At 51.4% G+C, this 18,689-nt stretch overlaps 1 protein-coding gene across 1 annotated transcript in view; it reads right to left on the reverse strand.

Annotated features, from left to right (window-relative positions):
• The window catches only part of LOC135543468 (sodium channel protein type 2 subunit alpha-like), a 49,856-nt gene that overhangs the window by 10,893 nt on the left and 20,274 nt on the right, over positions 1–18,689 (reverse strand). Inside the window, exons 8-17 of the mRNA XM_064970752.1 lie at positions 10,572–10,635; positions 9,464–9,605; positions 8,910–9,116; positions 7,845–8,108; positions 7,298–7,639; positions 6,910–7,045; positions 6,232–6,470; positions 5,386–5,559; positions 4,760–5,116; positions 3,983–4,528 (exon numbers count right to left, since the gene is read on the reverse strand). Of these exons, the coding sequence (XP_064826824.1) occupies positions 3,983–4,528; positions 4,760–5,116; positions 5,386–5,559; positions 6,232–6,470; positions 6,910–7,045; positions 7,298–7,639; positions 7,845–8,108; positions 8,910–9,116; positions 9,464–9,605; positions 10,572–10,635 (2,471 nt within the window). The remainder of the gene's footprint in view (positions 1–3,982; positions 4,529–4,759; positions 5,117–5,385; positions 5,560–6,231; positions 6,471–6,909; positions 7,046–7,297; positions 7,640–7,844; positions 8,109–8,909; positions 9,117–9,463; positions 9,606–10,571; positions 10,636–18,689) is intronic.

Raw genomic sequence — 18,689 nt, forward strand, 5'->3', positions numbered from 1 at the left:
ACTAGAGATATTTTTATATATATAATCTACATGCTGATTGGGCAACCGAGTGGCGCAGTGGTCCAAGGCACTGCATCTTAGTGCTGGTCGATTCCAGGCTGTATCACAAATGGCTGTGTTTGGGAGTTACAAAGGGTGGTGCACAATTGGCCCAGCGTCGTCCAGGTTAGGGTTTGGCTGGGGTAGGCCGTCATTGTAAATAAGAATTTGTTCTTAACTGACTTGCCTAGTTAAATAAAAAATAAAAACGATGCAATACAGTGTTCTGTGTACTGTATGGTGAGAAGGCCTCGCTTAGCTCCGTAGGTGGAATGCCTGTCCTGTTTTCATTGATAAAACATGGTGCAATGTCTAGGCAGTTTGGGGCGTCAGGCTGGCTGGCAGACAGAGGAGTAACATGCCATCAGTACTCGACAGTGCAGCAGGTCTGATTGCCGTGGGACCCAGCTAATATGTAGTGGGAACAATGGAAGCATGCTGCCCTGCCCGCTCCACGCCCCTCCCGCCCCGAGACACACAATGTTCCAGAAGGACCGGTCTCTCTCTATACCTCTCTCGCTCTCACGCATTATATTCCCCTTTCTCACGTGTTCTCTAATTGTTCCTTCTTCTCTCTATATATATATATACCTCTCTCACACATGTTCTATCTCTCTCTCTATGTTCCTTTATCTCTCCCTCTGTCTCACACATTTTCTCATCCTGTTTGTTCCGTCCTTTCCATCTCCCTCCCTCTCTCTATTCTTTCACAAATCTTCTCCTTCTCTCTCTTTTCCAGTCTCTCTCTCTGCCATCTCTCTCTCTCTCTCTCTCTGTGTTCAGGGCAAAGGCTATATATAAATTGAGTGTGCCCTCCTGCCATGCTTTTTCAAGGCAATATGTAATTTGCGTCTTGATTTCACTTGGGTGTTTGCTATAATTGCTGCATCAGTTCAGTATGGTATGGCTGACTGTGCAACCGCTAATCTACCAGGGGTTCAAAGAGACTAAAATTCAGACTCCAAAATATTCACTAGATCTATACAGGGAGAACCTGTAACCCTCGTGAATTTAACCTAAAGTACTTTGGGCAAAATTAATTTATTTCATCTTTGTCTCTCCTCCTTTTCTCTCTTCATTCATTCTCTGTTATTTTTTTCTCAATCTTGGGGGTGGTCAATGCCAATCACCTCCAAAATCAATCAATACAAACCAAGCAAGGCAATCAGAAGCAAAAACAAGTCACATGACTTCACCTATCAATTTGAAAAGTGGATGCAGCTCATTCATAATGGAGTTGAAACTACAAAAAAAGCCAGATGATCAAATTAGAAATAAAGAAATGAGATGAAGGGGGATAGAAGAAAACAAAGGCCAGGGACAACAGAGGAAAGCAGTTGGGGAGGGCAGTCAGGCAGAGAACAAAAAAATTGGCAATCCATTGAAAAAGATGCAAGATAAGTATTGGTTGGTTCTGTAAAATGGCATAGGCAGTCTTCATGGTTAGTGCTATGTAGAATAAAATGGTCTTACAAGTCTCCTCTCTCTCACTGACAACCTTGTGAGCGTCTGTAATACAGCTGCAATAACAAACGGTGGGTTAAGCAAGGTAACGTGATACAACCATGAAAGCCAGCTCATAATGTACAGTACAATCTCGTTGTCTGTTTTCATCAATCAGCTGCAAGGCACATAAGGAAACAGGTTATCCACAGAGAAACACTTTAGAAGACAAGGCTCCGGGATGATGTTGAATAGGATTAAACAGTTTGTGAGGACGACAATTGACCTTCTACTGTTCGTAGCACAAAGTCACACTCACACACACACACACACACGGTTTATGATCCCGTTCCCAAATAAATAGACTAATTTGAAGCTATTATTTATTAGGGAGAAGGGGGATCAGCAGCTGGCATCTAATCCATATTTGTTGCATGGAGAGTCATGGCCAGAAACAGACCAGGCTAGCTTTCTCTAATAACTGAAGGAGTTGGGTGGGGGCAGGTTGGCGACACTCCCTGTCCTTGGCTCTGGTCTGGAGATGTGGGGGCGGGGGGCTTACCCTCCTAGCCTAACGTGACATTATGTCTTCGAAGCAGACACACATCTTATTTACAACATCTGCTCCAGAATGAAGTGTGTGTGTGTGTGTGTGTGTGTGTGTGTGTGTGTGTGTGTGTGTGTGTGTGTGTGTGTGTGTGTGTGTGTGTGTGTGTGTGTGTGTGTGTGTGTGTGTGTGTGTGTGTGTGTGTGTGTGTGTGTGTGTGTGTGTGTGTGTGTGTGTGTGTGTGTGTGTGTGTGTGTGTGTGTGTGTGTGTGTGTGTGTGTGTGTGTAGGCAAGTGAGTGCGATATTTTAAGTCCTTTATCTGTCTTCCGGCCTTAATTTACAGTCTATTCTAAAAATGTGGTTTATTTTAAAATCTCACTGGTGTGATTTCTAATGAAAGGGATTAAATGTGTGAGAAATGAGCCGCCACAAACATCCGTGAGCCTCCACACACATCCGTGAGCCTCCACACACATCCGTGAGCCTCCACACACATCCGTATGCCTCCACAAACATCAGTGAGCCTCCACACACATCCGTATGCCTCCACAAACATCCGTGAGCCTCCACACACATCCGTGAACACCCACACACATCCGTGAGCCTCCACTCACATCCGTGAACACCCACACACATCTGTGAACACCCACACACATCCGTGAACACCCACACACATCCGTGAGCCTCCACACACATCCGTGAACACCCACACAAATCCGTGAACACCCACACACACACTTCACTTCACCCTTTGCAAGGACGCTGCTCTAAACAACTTCTTTCAACAAGTGCATATAATAGTGAAGACCCATTTGCCCGCCTGTATACTCAGTCAACCAGATAACACACACGACCAGAAACGACCTGCTACTTGGGCCATAGGCCATTCTGACTCATCATCTGTGGTCAATCATCATCAAATTTCAAATGTATTTATGGTGATGTAAGTGCTGTACAGAAACCCAGCCTAAAACCCAGAACAGCAAGCAAAGCAGGTGTAGAAGCACCTGCAGTGACTGTACTGTCCTTTCATGCTACGTCATTGTTTAGACGCCTAGGGCTTTATAACAGTACACTACAACTCCCTGGATAATGGACTAGGCTAAACAGACTTGGTGCAATGACTCAATGAGTCAAACAACTAGCTGGTAACTGCCTCTGGAAAGCCTGGACTTCTCAGATTCTATCCATTGATGTGTAGTGGTAAAAAGAATCGGTGAACAAAGTAACGCTGCCTATATTTTCAATGCATTTTTCCACTTTAGGTCGGTAAACGCCTGGCAAGATGAAAAGGTGTGTGAACGCCGATTATGTGCGTTTCCCTTCCACTTCACCACTGATTCTGTTTACAGATCTACGTCAAACACAGCAGACCTTGGTCAAACCCATATGACAAAAACAATGAAATACAATAGAGTTGCGCTGTATTTAGCTTGCCTGACAAAATGGAACCAATGGCACAGTCCCAAAAGTGTAAACCAATGGAATAGTCCAAAAGGTGTAAACAAATAAGCCTTGTTCAACCCACCTGATCTCCTGAGCTCACATTCTGTTTCACTACACATGACACGTAAAGGGAACACACACGGTTAGTTCTGGTTCACAAGGCTAGTAAACCATTGGAACAATCCCAATAGTGTTAACTAAAGGAATCGTCCCAAAAGTGTAACCCAATGGTATTGTCCCAAAAGTGCAAACCAATGGAATAGTCCCAAAAGTGCTCACTCTGCTTATGCTCAAGCTAAATCAGGGCACCTCCAGTAACACAGACACCTATCAAAACTAACACAGACACCACTCAGAACTAACACAGACACCACTCAAAACTAACACAGACACCACTCAAAACTAACACAGACACCACTCAAAGATACCACAATTAAAAGATGTGATGTGACTGTGCTCGTTTCTACTGAAGAGAGCAGCACAGGGTCTCTGGTCAAACCTCTTACCTCTTTGCTGCCCATCGACATTTCCTCGGAGGCCGAGTCGCTGCTGAAGTCCTCTGTGACAGTGGTCTCAAAGTCTGACTCGCACACCGCGATGGGCACGCTCACCGTCAGGTTGGGGTTGTGGATGAACGACATGTAGTTGCACTCCTCCTTTGGGTAATTCTCCGTACTGTCTCCTAACCCCACCCCCAACCCCCCTCCGGGCCGCCCGTTCCCCTCCTTCAGATAGACCCCACCCGGATCTTTAGTGATCTCGACCAACGAGTGTTTTGAGATGCAGTTGCCCCCCTTGCCGTTGATGGAGCTGTGGAGCTCGTCCAGGGTCTTACCCCCCTCCAGTGACTCCCCCTTGACCCGTTTGGTGGCTCCGCCCCCGAGGAACAGGCTCTGGATGACCTGGCGGATGGTCACCTTGGCCCAGGCCACGCCCCTCTGGATGCGGCCCACAGCGATCTGCAGGTTGTTCATCTCGCTGTCGTCGTCCGTGGCCGCCAGGTTGTCGGCGCTGAAGGAGCTGAGCAGCAGGGCCAGGAACAGATTCAGAACCTGTAGAGACAGAGGGAGGAAAGGAGTCCATTCTGATCTGGGTTCAGTTGTTAATATGAAGATTCAGTTCAAATTGAAAATTGCATATCACTTAAATATGGCAATGCTTAAAACATATTTACTGCACCAGTGTCAAACACAAATTGACCAAGAAAGATTTATCACAAGTAGGTATTATTATTAGGTATGGGGATTTTGGGATATACAATGACTAACAGCAAAAACACCTACCACCAGGTTCCCTATAACCATGACCATCATAAAAACAATGAGGCACATGCTCTGGCCAGCCACCTCCATACAGTCCCACATGGTCTCGATCCACTCCCCACACAGCACCCGGAACACGATGAGGAAGGAGTGGAAGAAGTCATGCATGTGCCACCGGGGCAGTGTGCAGTCTGTAGAGATCTTACACACACACTCCTTGTAGCTCTTGCCGAACAGCTGCATGCCCACCACGGCGAAGATGAACACGATGATGGCTAGGACCAGTGTCAAGTTACCCAGAGCTCCCACCGAGTTGCCGATGATCTTGATCAGCATGTTCAGGGTGGGCCAAGACTTGGCCAGTTTGAACACCCTCAACTGTTGACAAGGAGAATCACATGAGGAGTTCTGTTGTTCCTGGTTGTGACTATGGTATTAATATCTAGCTAGCATCAATCAACAAAGGATGAAGATGAATATTAGCACTGTATCAAGGAGTATGTAAAAGAAAGGGCACCTGTCATTCAGCTAAGGGGGGGGGGGGTAGTATGGTTATGTTTCCTGTAGAAATGTGGCAACTAGAAGGTACACAATCTGCTCTGACAGGGTCGACTCGGGAGAAACTGGTGTCAGAAGGGGGATCTCACCAATCGGAAAGAGCGGAGCACAGACAGGCCCTCTACATTGGCCAGGCCGAGCTCCATCAGACTGAGACTGACGATGATGCCGTCAAATATGTTCCATCCCTGTTGGAAGTAGTAGTAGGGGTCCAGAGCGATTAGCTTGAAACACATCTCAGCCGTGAAGATGCCCGTGAACACCTACACAGAGACAGAGGCAGTAGTTAGATTTGAGCACGGTTGGAAATACTTCCATAGACTGAGTGTTAGTGGTTGTGTGGGTAGTGTGTGGGTTAAGCTTGGCTAGCCACACATATTTGGACCTATGGATAGTGGATAGATGTACATCTTTGTATACAGTTTCAATAGTATGTGGCCAACTTGGTGGCTGAATCTTCTTAAAATAGACTTAGACAATGAAACCGTGATAAATAACAGATTGGGGATTTGGAAGATGCCATGTGTGACTTTGAGGAGAAGCTATATCAGGCGCAAGATATTTTCCGTACAAATTCCTTAGAAATGAAAAAAGCAGCAGCGGACATTTCTGAAGTCTTATCCACCAGACCTGTACATCCATGAATGGATCTCTATCATTTGTAACTGTTTGTGATGTATGTGTTGTGAAGTATTGTTCAATAGATGTACTATGTAAGGCATTTATTTATCTGTGTTTCTATTTCACAACTCATTTTACATAGATTGCTGAGTGAAAAAATATCTAAATATATATTGATGTATTGTATGAAGAAAAAAATATACAATTAGAAATGGCTGTTAGGGGAGAAAACCATTCCAGTGACAGTCTCTCTTTAACAGCTTGATATTTCGAAAAAGCCTTGCAAGTTTACGTCAATAATATCGAACACTTACCAAGTTCCCGACAGAGAGGACGTGGTTGAACTCCGTGGTCATGGGATAATGTTCCATGGCCATGAACAGGGTGTTGAGGACGATGCAGCCGGTGATGGCCAGGTCCACGAAGGGGTCCATCACCACCGTGTTGACCATCCCCTTGAAACTCAACCACATAGGACAGCAGTCCCAGATCAGATAGGTGTTGGCAAACTTATACCAGCATGGTGGACACTTCTGCCTGGACTCTTCAAGCTCTGGAAAGGGTTAAAACAGACACATTTTGGAGTCATTCCCCCCCTTTAAAAAACAACAACTATTTAGTCATTTCACAGGCGCTCTTCTCCAGAGGGACTTACAGGAGCAATTAGGTTAACAGATTTCTCACCCAGTCGACTCAGGGATTTGAACAAACAACCTTTTGGTTAGTGGTTAAAGTGGCTACCTGCCACCTGTTGGCATGTATACATGTCCACATTTTGGCTTTATGACTTGTTTTAAGCACGTATAAGAAGTATCAAATATCATATAGTTCACTTTCAGGAAAGTGCTATCATGCTTTTATCGTGCTAAGGAGGACACTTCATTGATGGCACACACATTATAATGGTTGTTGTAGGCAATGAGTCTTCAAGATGTTCGGTTCATCGGTCTGGTATAATAACATATTATTTAATAACTTGGTGTGACACCAACCCTCCATGGTGTTGGTGAGAATACTGGCCACACTCATAGCTCTGGCTCTGGCTCTGTCTGGTTCATCTAGGTAGGCCATGGAAGCCTGGCGAGACCTCCTCTTCTTCAGCCTCATCTCAGAGTCAGTGGTCGTCCCCTGGAGATCAAGAAACATCTGGAAGAGTTATTCAGTGTACGGACTAGGTGGCCTGTAAGGGACTCCTGACCCTAACCATGACTAAACCAACAATGTTGGGTTCACTTCAAATAGTATTTATTTTCTGTCAAATACTTTAGCTGGGCAATGGAACCAACGGAATAATCCCAAAAGTGCAAACCCGGTCATCTGGCTCAATCAAAAGAAAATGTATAATATTTGGAGCCTGGACTGATAAAAACTATAGCTCACCTCAGGCAGGAGCAGTCCTACAGGCGAGGTGGGCACCGAGGTCCCTCCCACTAGCGAGACGACGCCGTTACAGTCCACGGTGCAGTGCATCTTGCCGTTGGCGGGCAGCAGGACACGCTGAGGGGCCAGGCTAGTCTGACTGACCGTGCTGGAGCGGCACTCGACACGGCAAGGCACGAACAAGGAGCCGCGGCGGCTGTCGGTGTCCTCGAACGTGCTTTGCTCGTCGTCGGCAAAGTCGTTATCGGAGACAATGTCGCGGGCGCGGCCTCGGATGCTAAACAGGCTAGCTTGGCTGTTCCTCCTCGGGGAGAAGAGGGAGCCGCGGATACTGAGGAGAGACTGGTGGAAGAGGAGAGGGAGAGGGAGGGAAAAAAGAAAGGGGAGAGGAGAGAAAAGAGGAGGAGGTTGGAGGTTATGGAGACGATGATCAACAGGATTGGAGTGACTCAGTGGACACTCCGCCCGGTGGAGCGATGAGGAAGATGATGGTAATGAGGACAATGGTGACTAAGACAATGACCCTTTCCTCTCACTGTGTACTCGCCTGGTTGGGTGAGGAGCATCTCTTCTCGTAGGACAGCCGGTTGGCATCTATCGAAAACCGGAAGCTTAACCTCTTGATACTGTCCTCCGACTCGGACTTGTGGAACTTCTTGTGCTCACCCCTCTCTTTTCTCTTCTTCTGACAGTTCATTCTCTCCTTGGCGCTCTTGGAGCTGAGTTTGGAGGTCCCTGAGGAGGCTTCTGAGGAGGGCCCCCCTCTCCCGCTGTACTCTCCGTGGCTCTCTGTGGCTGCTGCCGCGGCAACCTGCCAGCCAATCACACACAAGCACAGTTGTCACGGCAACCGGCAACCGTCTTTGGTGGACAGAGCACAGAGCAGAGCAGCAGGCAACACAAAATTACCCAAATCATCTTCAAAGAACTACTAAAAATGGAGGCCTGTGTTTTGTCCCACAAACTGACTGTTTTCCTAATGAAACTGTCAAAGATTAAAAGGCTATCTGTTCCGGAAGCAAGTGAACAACCCAATTGCTCTTTAATTACAAGCCCTGCAAAACCTGAATAACTGTGGATTCATTTACAACAACAAAAAGAATGGGAGACAAAGTCATTCATTTTTCAAAAGCAACCATGCTTATACTCAGTATATAACATCTTCGTGATATCCATGTTTTTGTTATTATTGTATTGCTGGACACTTGCTGGTCAAGCTGTTATTGTAAATAATAAATTATGTGTAGCAGATGGAACCTCCCTCCCTCCACGGAAGCTAATACTGTACTACCAATACCGCACAGAGTAATTATTCCTTCTCTATCTACCTCTTGTTTCCATAGTAATGGAGCACCCTTGTATGTAGAAGCTTGACACCAAGCAAGCACCAAGACATACTTATGTAAGAGAGGATTATGGACTTAAGAGAGAAGGGCAATAGAGGGCAGGGTAGGGAAAGACAGAGAAAGACAGGGAGGACTTCGGCTGTATGCACTCACGACTGTGTCGTCGCTCTGGATAAGACGGTCTGCGTAATGACTCAAATGCAAATGATTTAAAAAAAAAGTCAAACTCTCTAATGCAAATGCACAAGCAGAAAATCAGCCAATACCAATGCCTCCTCCTGCTGTCTCTTGAGCTGCTCCAGCATGGCCTGGAACTCCTCCTCCTTCTGGGCTGCCTCCTCTATGGTGGCCTGGTTCTGCTCGTCGTAGGCCATGGCAACCACAGCCAGGATCAGGTTGACCAGGTAGAAGGAACCCAGGAAGATCACCAACACAAAGAAGATCATGTAGGGCTTCCCCGCCGCTCGCAGGGTCTAAGAGGGAGGGAGAGAGAGAGGGACGGCGGGGGGAGGGAGGGAGGGAGGGAGGGAGGGAGGGAGGGAGGGAGGGAGGGAGGGAGGGAGGGAGGGAGGGAGGGAGGGATAGGGAGGTAGGTAGGTAGTTAGGGAGGGGAAAGAGGGAGAGATAGAGGGAGGGGGAAGAAGGATAGAGGAAGGGAGATAGATAATTGTTTTCATTATATCCATTTTCTTTTCTTTACCAGTATTCCTGAGTTGTTTCACTGTTATTTTCAATGAAAAAACACTAAAAGGGGGTCAAGCATATCAGATCAGCAAACAGTGAGCGGCCATTTTGTTTCTAACCAATAGCTTTGGCCCACCTGTTGGTAGAGGTTTTCCCAGAAGTCCTGGGTCATGAGTCTGAACAGGGACAGGAAGGCCCAGCCAAACGAGTCGAAGCTTGTGTAGTCGTAGTCTGGGTTCCTGCCCGCCTTGATGCACGTGAATCCCTCTGGGCACAACCTGTGGTGAAGACCCCCATACACAACACACAGGTCAGCAACCATGTGGTGGTCACTAAACCACTGCCGCAAGCCACTTGTACAGTACAGAGCAATACAGTGGATATTTACAGTGTCCACTGAGCAGCATTGGTTTTCATTCGATCGACTTAACTGTACGTACACTGAATATGATTTGATTCACTTAGATCAGCCTGACTACATTAACACTATTCACTGTAAGTGGCACTCGTTTTTATTAGACCGACTTGACTGCATCAAATTAGTCAATTCTGCTGAAATATTATAGTCCTCTCCACTCTCTTGTATTAGCACCAAGTGCTCTATTCTAGTTAGCATGTCGTCAATGCCTAAGTGTTAAGGACACAAGTGAGTATGCTTACATGCACACTAATAACTCGATATTAAACTGATTATGGCAGAAGGCCGAGTATGGCATTAGTCATGTAAACACCTTAGTCTGGTTATCTTAATCGGCGTAAGGTCAAAGTTGATTAAAACACCTGGTTTTCTGTCATTTGTAATTATTAGGACATGTAAACAGCTTTATCGGCCTTTCCAGCTGTGTATTTGATGTGCATGTGCCAGGACCGGAAGCATAAGCCTCCCTCTTATGCGTGAGGGAAGTGAGTTCGGACAAACTGAAAGGATGCATCTTTGAAATATTTTTCACAAACAAACTTAATTTGTCCAAACTCAATCAAATAGCCTTTGCAAAAAAATAACATGTTCAGTGTTGTAAAACGTTTATCTTGTCTGCTGATTTTCAGATGTGTCCATCTAAACATGACTATCAGGTAAACCGTTCTTCTTGCAAAGCACGTAAAGGTTTTGATCAAACTATTGCATTAATCTGACAGTGCACAAAAATCATATTTATTGTGCGCATGTAATCGTGCTCAGGAACCCCGTATGCGTGTTGAGGCTGGGTTGGTGAATGTAAATAAAGGATGTTGTCAAGTCTCACCCGGCTCCACTGCCATTCCCACATAGGAGGGCGTCCCTGCGGTTGAGGAGGTAATAGTAATTACCTAGAAGGTGGAACAGAGAGAGGAACAATCAGTCAATATGTTGAGGAGCGCTCGAGGAAAGGATGGAGGCAGGCAGGGAGGAAAGAGAGGAGGGAGGTAGGCAGGGAGGAAAGAGAGGAGGGAGGCGGGCAGGGAGGAAAGAGAGGAGGGAGGCAGGCAGGGAGGAAAGATAGGAGGGAGGCAGGCAGGGAGGAAAGAGAGGAGGGAGGCTGGCAGGGAGGAAAGAGAGGAGGGAGGCGGGCAGGGAGGAAAGAGAGGAGGGAGGTAGGCAGGGAGGAAAGAGAGGAGGGAGGCAGGCAGGGAGGAAAGAGAGGAGGGAGGTAGGCAGGGAGGAAAGAGAGGAGGGAGGCGGGCAGGGAGGAAAGAGAGGAGGGAGGCAGGCAGGGAGGAAAGAGAGGAGGGAGGCAGGCAGGGAGGAAAGAGAGGAGGGAGGCAGGCAGGGAGGAAAGAGAGGAGGGAGGCGGGCAGGGAGGAAAGAGAGGAGGGAGGCAGGCAGGGAGGAAAGAGAGGAGGGAGGCAGGCAGGGAGGAAAGAGAGGAGGGAGGCGGGCAGGGAGGAAAGAGAGGAGGGAGGCGGGCAGGGAGGAAAGAGAGGAGGGAGGCTGGCAGGGAGGAAAGAGAGGAGGGAGGCTGGCAGGGAGGAAAGAGAGGGAGGGAGGCTGGCAGGGAGGAGAGAGAGGAGGGAGGCTGGCAGGGAGGAAAGAGAGGAGGGAGGCTGGCAGGGAGGAAAGAGAGGAGGGAGGCGGGCAGGGAGGAAAGAGAGGAGGGAGGCAGGCAGGGAGGAAAGAGAGGAGGGAGGCAGGCAGGGAGGAAAGAGAGGAGGGAGGCAGGCAGGGAGGAAAGAGAGGAGGGAGGCGGGCAGGGAGGAAAGAGAGGAGGGAGGCTGGCAGGGAGGAAAGAGAGGGAGGGAGGCAGGCAGGGAGGAAAGAGAGGAGGGAGGCAGGCAGGGAGGAAAGAGAGGAGGGAGGCGGGCAGGGAGGAAAGAGAGGGAGGGAGGCAGGCAGGGAGGAAAGAGAGGAGGGAGGCAGGCAGGGAGGAAAGAGAGGAGGGAGGCGGGCAGGGAGGAAAGAGAGGAGGGAGGCGGGCAGGGAGGAAAGAGAGGAGGGAGGCGGGCAGGGAGGAAAGAGAGGAGGGAGGCAGGCAGGGAGGAAAGAGAGGAGGGAGGCAGGCAGGGAGGAAAGAGAGGAGGGAGGCGGACAGGGAGGAAAGAGAGGAGGGAGGCTGGCAGGGAGGAAAGAGAGGAGGGAGGCGGGCAGGGAGGAAAGAGAGGAGGGAGGCGGGCAGGGAGGAAAGAGAGGAGGGAGGCGGGCAGGGAGGAAAGAGAGGAGGGAGGCGGGCAGGGAGGAAAGAGAGGAGGGAGGCGGGCAGGGAGGAAAGAGAGGAGGGAGGCAGGCAGGGAGGAAAGAGAGGAGGGAGGCGGACAGGGAGGAAAGAGAGGAGGGAGGCGGACAGGGAGGAAAGAGAGGAGGGGGAGGCGGGCAGGGAGGAAAGAGAGGAGGGAGGCAGGCAGGGAGGAAAGAGAGGAGGGAGGCGGGCAGGGAGGAAAGAGAGGAGGGAGGCGGGCAGGGAGGAAAGAGAGGAGGGAGGCGGGCAGGGAGGAAAGAGAGGAGGGAGGCGGGCAGGGAGGAAAGAGAGGAGGGAGGCGGGCAGGGAGGAAAGAGAGGAGGGAGGCGGGCAGGGAGGAAAGAGAGGAGGGAGGCGGGCAGGGAGGAAAGAGAGGAGGGAGGCTGGCAGGGAGGAAAGAGAGGAGGGAGGCGGGCAGGGAGGAAAGAGAGGAGGGAGGCGGGCAGGGAGGAAAGAGAGGAGGGAGGCGGGCAGGGAGGAAAGAGAGGAGGGAGGCGGGCAGGGAGGAAAGAGAGGAGGGAGGCGGGCAGGGAGGAAAGAGAGGGAGGGAGGCAGGCAGGGAGGAAAGAGAGGAGGGAGGCGGACAGGGAGGAAAGAGAGGAGGTAGGCGGACAGGGAGGAAAGAGAGGAGGGAGGCGGGCAGGGAGGAAAGAGAGGAGGGAGGCGGGCAGGGAGGAAAGAGAGGAGGGAGGCGGGCAGGGAGGAAAGAGAGGAGGGAGGCGGGCAGGGAGGAAAGAGAGGAGGGAGGCGGGCAGGGAGGAAAGAGAGAGGAGGGAGGCGGGCAGGGAGGAAAGAGAGGAGGGAGGCGGGCAGGGAGGAAAGAGAGGAGGGAGGCGGGCAGGGAGGAAAGAGAGGAGGGAGGCGGGCAGGGAGGAAAGAGAGGAGGGAGGCGCGCAGGGAGGAAAGAGAGGAGGGAGGCGGGCAGGGAGGAAAGAGAGGGAGGGAGGCGGGCAGGGAGGAAAGAGAGGAGGGAGGCGGACAGGGAGGAAAGAGAGGAGGGAGGCGGGCAGGGAGGAAAGAGAGGAGGGAGGCTGGCAGGGAGGAAAGAGAGGAGGGAGGCGGGCAGGGAGGAAAGAGAGGAGGGAGGCAGGCAGGGAGGAAAGAGAGGAGGGAGGCAGGCAGGGAGGAAAGAGAGGAGGGAGGCGGGCAGGGAGGAAAGAGAGGAGGAGAGCGCAGGGAGGAAAGAGAGGGAGGGAGGCGGGCAGGGAGGAAAGAGAGGAGGGAGGCAGGCAGGGAGGAAAGAGAGGAGGGAGGCGGACAGGGAGGAAAGAGAGGAGGGAGGCGGGCAGGGAGGAAAGAGAGGAGGGAGGCAGGCAGGGAGGAAAGAGAGGAGGGAGGTAGGCAGGGAGGAAAGAGAGGAGGGAGGCGGGCAGGGAGGAAAGAGAGGAGGGAGGCTGGCAGGGAGGAAAGAGAGGAGGGAGGCAGGCAGGGAGGAAAGAGAGGAGGGAGGCAGGCAGGGAGGAAAGAGAGGAGGGAGGCGGGCAGGGAGGAAAGAGAGGAGGGGAGGCAGGCAGGGAGGAAAGAGAGGAGGGAGGCTGGCAGGGAGGAAAGAGAGGAGGGAGGCGGGCAGGGAGGAAAGAGAGGAGGGAGGCGGGCAGGGAGGAAAGAGAGGAGGGAGGCGGGCAGGGAGGAAAGAGAGGAGGGAGGCGGGCAGGGAGGAAAGAGAGGAGGGAGGCAGGCAGGGAGGAAAGAGAGGAGGGAGGCAGGCAGGGAGGAAAGAGAGGAGGGAGGCGGACAGGGAGGAAAGAGAGGAGGGAGGCGGACAGGGAGGAAAGAGAGGAGGGAGGCGGGCAGGGAGGAAAGAGAGGAGGGAGGCAGGCAGGGAGGAAAGAGAGGAGGGAGGCGGGCAGGGAGGAAAGAGAGGAGGGAGGCGGGCAGGGAGGAAAGAGAGGAGGGAGGCGGGCAGGGAGGAAAGAGAGGAGGGAGGCGGGCAGGGAGGAAAGAGAGGAGGGAGGCGGGCAGGGAGGAAAGAGAGGAGGGGGAGGCGGGCAGGGAGGAAAGAGAGGAGGGAGGCGGGCAGGGAGGAAAGAGAGGAGGGAGGCTGGCAGGGAGGAAAGAGAGGAGGGAGGCAGGCAGGGAGGAAAGAGAGGAGGGAGGCAGGCAGGGAGGAAAGAGAGGAGGGAGGCAGGCAGGGAGGAAAGAGAGGAGGGAGGCGGGCAGGGAGGAAAGAGAGGAGGGAGGCTGGCAGGGAGGAAAGAGAGGAGGGAGGCAGGCAGGGAGGAAAGAGAGGAGGGAGGCAGGCAGGGAGGAAAGAGAGGAGGGAGGCGGGCAGGGAGGAAAGAGAGGAGGGAGGCTGGCAGGGAGGAAAGAGAGGAGGGAGGCGGGCAGGGAGGAAAGAGAGGAGGGAGGCGGGCAGGGAGGAAAGAGAGGGGGAGGCGGGCAGGGAGGAAAGAGAGGAGGGAGGCGGGCAGGGAGGAAAGAGAGGAGGGAGGCAGGCAGGGAGGAAAGAGAGGAGGGAGGCAGGCAGGGAGGAAAGAGAGGAGGGAGGCGGACAGGGAGGAAAGAGAGGAGGGAGGCGGACAGGGAGGAAAGAGAGGAGGGAGGCAGGCAGGGAGGAAAGAGAGGAGGGAGGCAGGCAGGGAGGAAAGAGAGGAGGGAGGCGGGCAGGGAGGAAAGAGAGGGAGGGAGGCGGGCAGGGAGGAAAGAGAGGAGGGAGGCGGGCAGGGAGGAAAGAGAGGAGGGAGGCGGGCAGGGAGGAAAGAGAGGAGGGAGGCGGGCAGGGAGGAAAGAGAGGAGGGAGGCAGGCAGGGAGGAAAGAGAGGAGGGAGGCAGGCAGGGAGGAAAGAGAGGAGGGAGGCGGGCAGGGAGGAAAGAGAGGAGGGAGGCGCGCAGGGAGGAAAGAGAGGAGGGAGGCGGGCAGGGAGGAAAGAGAGGAGGGAGGCAGGCAGGGAGGAAAGAGAGGAGGGAGGCGGACAGGGAGGAAAGAGAGGAGGGAGGCGGGCAGGGAGGAAAGAGAGGAGGGAGGCTGGCAGGGAGGAAAGAGAGGAGGGAGGCGGGCAGGGAGGAAAGAGAGGAGGGAGGCAGGCAGGGAGGAAAGAGAGGAGGGAGGCAGGCAGGGAGGAAAGAGAGGAGGGAGGCGGGCAGGGAGGAAAGAGAGGAGGGAGGCGCGCAGGGAGGAAAGAGAGGAGGGAGGCGGGCAGGGAGGAAAGAGAGGAGGGAGGCAGGCAGGGAGGAAAGAGAGGAGGGAGGCGGACAGGGAGGAAAGAGAGGAGGGAGGCGGGCAGGGAGGGGAGAGAGGAGGGAGGCTGGCAGGGAGGAAAGAGAGGAGGGAGACGGGCAGAGAGGAAAGAGAGGAGGGAGGCAGGCAGGGAGGAAAGAGAGGAGGGAGGCTGGCAGGGAGGAAAGAGAGGAGGGAGGTGGGCAGGGAGGAAAGAGAGGAGGGAGGTTTGAAACTGGATTAAAAGATTTGAAATTTAGCAAATAATCTTAATGGGTTTTCAAACTTGTACAAAATTCTGATATATGAATTAAGCAAACAATACGCAGTGTCCCAGTGGTTGAGTGCTTTAAGTGAATTAAACAAAAGCACTTTATTGAAATAATTGTTATTGTCATTATGTACTTATTGTCATTATATACTGCAACTCAAAATTAGGAAGGTGTCCTTAATATACTGTGTACTTAACCAAAATATAGACGACTGACTTGACTGCGTCAAATTAACTAACTAAATTCTGCTGAAATAGTATAGTCCTCTCCACTCTCTTGTATTAGCGCCAAGTGCTCTATTCTAGTTAGCATGTCATAAATGTCATAGTGTTAAGGAAACAAGTGAGTATGCTTACATGCACACTAATCATTTATTTCACTTCACTGATTTCCTTATATGAACTGTAACTCAGTAAAATCATTGGAATTGTCGCATGTTTCATTTATATTTTAGTTCAGTATATACAGTATATATATATATATATATACACAATTGAAGTCGGAAGTTTACATACATTTAGGTTGGAGTCATTAAAAGTCGTTTTTCAACCACTACACACATTTCTTGTTAACAAACTGTCAGGACCCGGTTTCGAACCTGGGTCTCCGGAGTGAGAAACAGTCACTTAACCAACTGAGCCACGAATAGACAGCAGAACCCAGAAGATGAGGCAGACACAGCAGTACTTAAGACGGTGAATTTAATAAAGAAAAAAATCCTAAAATACAAAAATGGCAAATCCAAAAGGTGGTAGGTAAAACACAAAAGAAACTCACCAAAAATAAACAAAAACAAAAAACAGAATACCACAAGAACGTCACCCGGAATCGACAAGAGCACACAGAACACTAGGGCAGGGTGCTAACATACAAACACAGAGCACAGAACTGAGGGAAACAAAGGGTTTAAATACAATCAGGGGAAAAGAGACACAGGTGCAAACAATAATGGGGATCAAGGGAAAAACACAGGGACAAAAAGCACAATGGGGACATCTACTGACAAAAACCCGGAACAACCCTGGCCAAATCCTGACAGAATCCCCCTAGGAACGGCTCCTGACGTTCCTACCAGCTCTCTCAGGGTGGAGGACCCTGAACTGACGAATGAGGTCAGGGTCCAGGATGTCTTTGGCAGGAACCCAGGAGCGCTCCTCAGGACCGTAGCCTTCCCAGTCCACCAGATACTGCCAGGACCGCTGCACCCGGCGGGAATCCAGTATCCGGTGGACGGTATAAGCCGGCTGGCCTCCAATGACACGAGGCGGAGGGGGAGGTCTGTCTGCCGGGACAAGGGGAGAAAAACAACAGGTTTTAACAATGACACATGAAATGTGGGATTAATCTTAAGGGATCTGGGTAAGTGTAGGCGATAAGAAACTGGGTTAACTCTCCTGGCAACCTTGAAGGGACCGATGTATTTTTGGGACAGCTTGCGAGACTCCACCCGTAGAGGTAAGTCTCTTGTGGAAAGCCAGACTCTCTGGCCGGGGCGCAGGGTAGGCCCGGGACGGCGACGTCTGTTGGCTTGTTGTTGATACCTCTGTGAGGAACGCATCAGATTAAGACGGGTCTTCCTCCACATAAGCCGACAGCGTCTGACGAACCTCAAGGCTGAAGGCACTCTGACTTCTGCCTCCTGGTCCGGGAACAATGGAGGAGCATAGCCAAACTGACACTCGTGCGGGGACATCCTAGTGGAGGTGGAGCGCAAGGTGTTGTGTGCGTATTCGGCCCAAACAATAAAGGATGACCATGTGGACGGGTTGTCACGAGTCATACATCGGAGGGTGGTTTCCAGCTCTTGATTCATCCTCTCTGTTTGGCCGTTGGACTCCGGATGATAGACTGGCAGAAGCCCCCATGAGTTGGCAGAAGGCCTTCCAAAACCTTGAGGCGAACTGGGGACCTCTGTCAGAAACCACATCTTGAGGAATGCCGAAGACTCGGAACACATGATTAATTACCAACTCAGCCGTTTCCTTGGCAGAAGGTAACTTAGTCAGAGGGACGAACCTGGCCGCCTTTGAAAACCTGTCGATTATGACTAGGATAGTAGTATTGCCATGGGATGGAGGAAGTCCAGTAATAAAGTCCAATGAGATATGGGACCAGGGTCTGTGGGGAACAGGTAAAGGATGAAGGAGTCCTTGAGGGCGGAGGTGAGAAGATTTGCCCTGGCAGCACACGGGGCAGGCATTGACGAAAGTGGCAACGTCTTCTCTTATGGTAGGCCACCAGAACTTACGCTGGATGAACTCCAAGGTGCGACCTATGCCCGGATGACAGGTGAGGCGAGAGGAGTGCCCCCACAGAAGGACCTGAGTCCTCACTGCCTTGGGGACAAACAACCGATTGGCAGGGCCTCCTTTAGGGTCCGGTTCGCTAGCTTGAGCACGTCTCACGGTATCCTCAACTTGCCACGAGATCGGAGCCACAATCTTAGCAGCAGGAAGGACAGGCATGTCCGTGTCATCTCGAATGGCAGGAGCGTAGACTCGGGACAGGGCATCCGGTTTGAGATTCTTCGACCCGGGCCGATAGGTGAGGATAAACTGGAATCGACTGAAGAAAAGAGACCATCTAGCTTGTCTAGAGTTCAATCGCTTCGCCTGCTGGATATACTCCAGATTTTTGTGGTCCGTAAGCACTTGAAACGGGTGAGAAGCCCCCTCGAGCCAGTGTCTCCATTCCTTCAATGCCATCTTAACCGCTAGGAGTTCACGATCCCCCACATCGTAGTTCCTCTCAGTCGGGGTAAGCCGGTGTGAGAAGAAAGCGCACGGATGAAGCTTCTTGTCTTCACCCCTCTGAGACAGGACAGCTCCAACACCAACCTCTGATGCGTCTACCTCCACCACAAATGGTTCATCCGTAGTCGGTAGTATCAGGATGGGAGCAGAGAGGATGCGCTGCTTGAGTCCTTGGAAGGCCGTCTCAGCTTCTCTTCCCCAAAAAACCTTGCATTGCCACCTTTGGCTAAAGCTGAGAGAGGAGCTGCCACCAAACTGAAGTTCTTGATGAACTTGCGGTAAAAGTTTGTGAAGCCCAGGAAACGCTGAACATCCTTAACGGATTTGGGGGTGGGCCAATCCGCTACCGCCCCTACCTTCCTAGGGTCCATTTGGATTCGACCGGGTTCCACTACAAATCCCAGGAATTGTACTCGGGATGAATGGAATTCACATTTTTCCGGCTTAACGTACAGATGGCTGTCCAGGAGGCGTTTGAGTACTTGTCTGACATGCTTAGTGTGTTCTTGAAGGGAGCTCGAAAAGATGA

The sequence above is a fragment of the Oncorhynchus masou genome, chromosome 7 (genome assembly GCF_036934945.1).
Source record: "Oncorhynchus masou masou isolate Uvic2021 chromosome 7, UVic_Omas_1.1, whole genome shotgun sequence".
Classification (NCBI taxonomy): domain Eukaryota; kingdom Metazoa; phylum Chordata; class Actinopteri; order Salmoniformes; family Salmonidae; genus Oncorhynchus; species Oncorhynchus masou.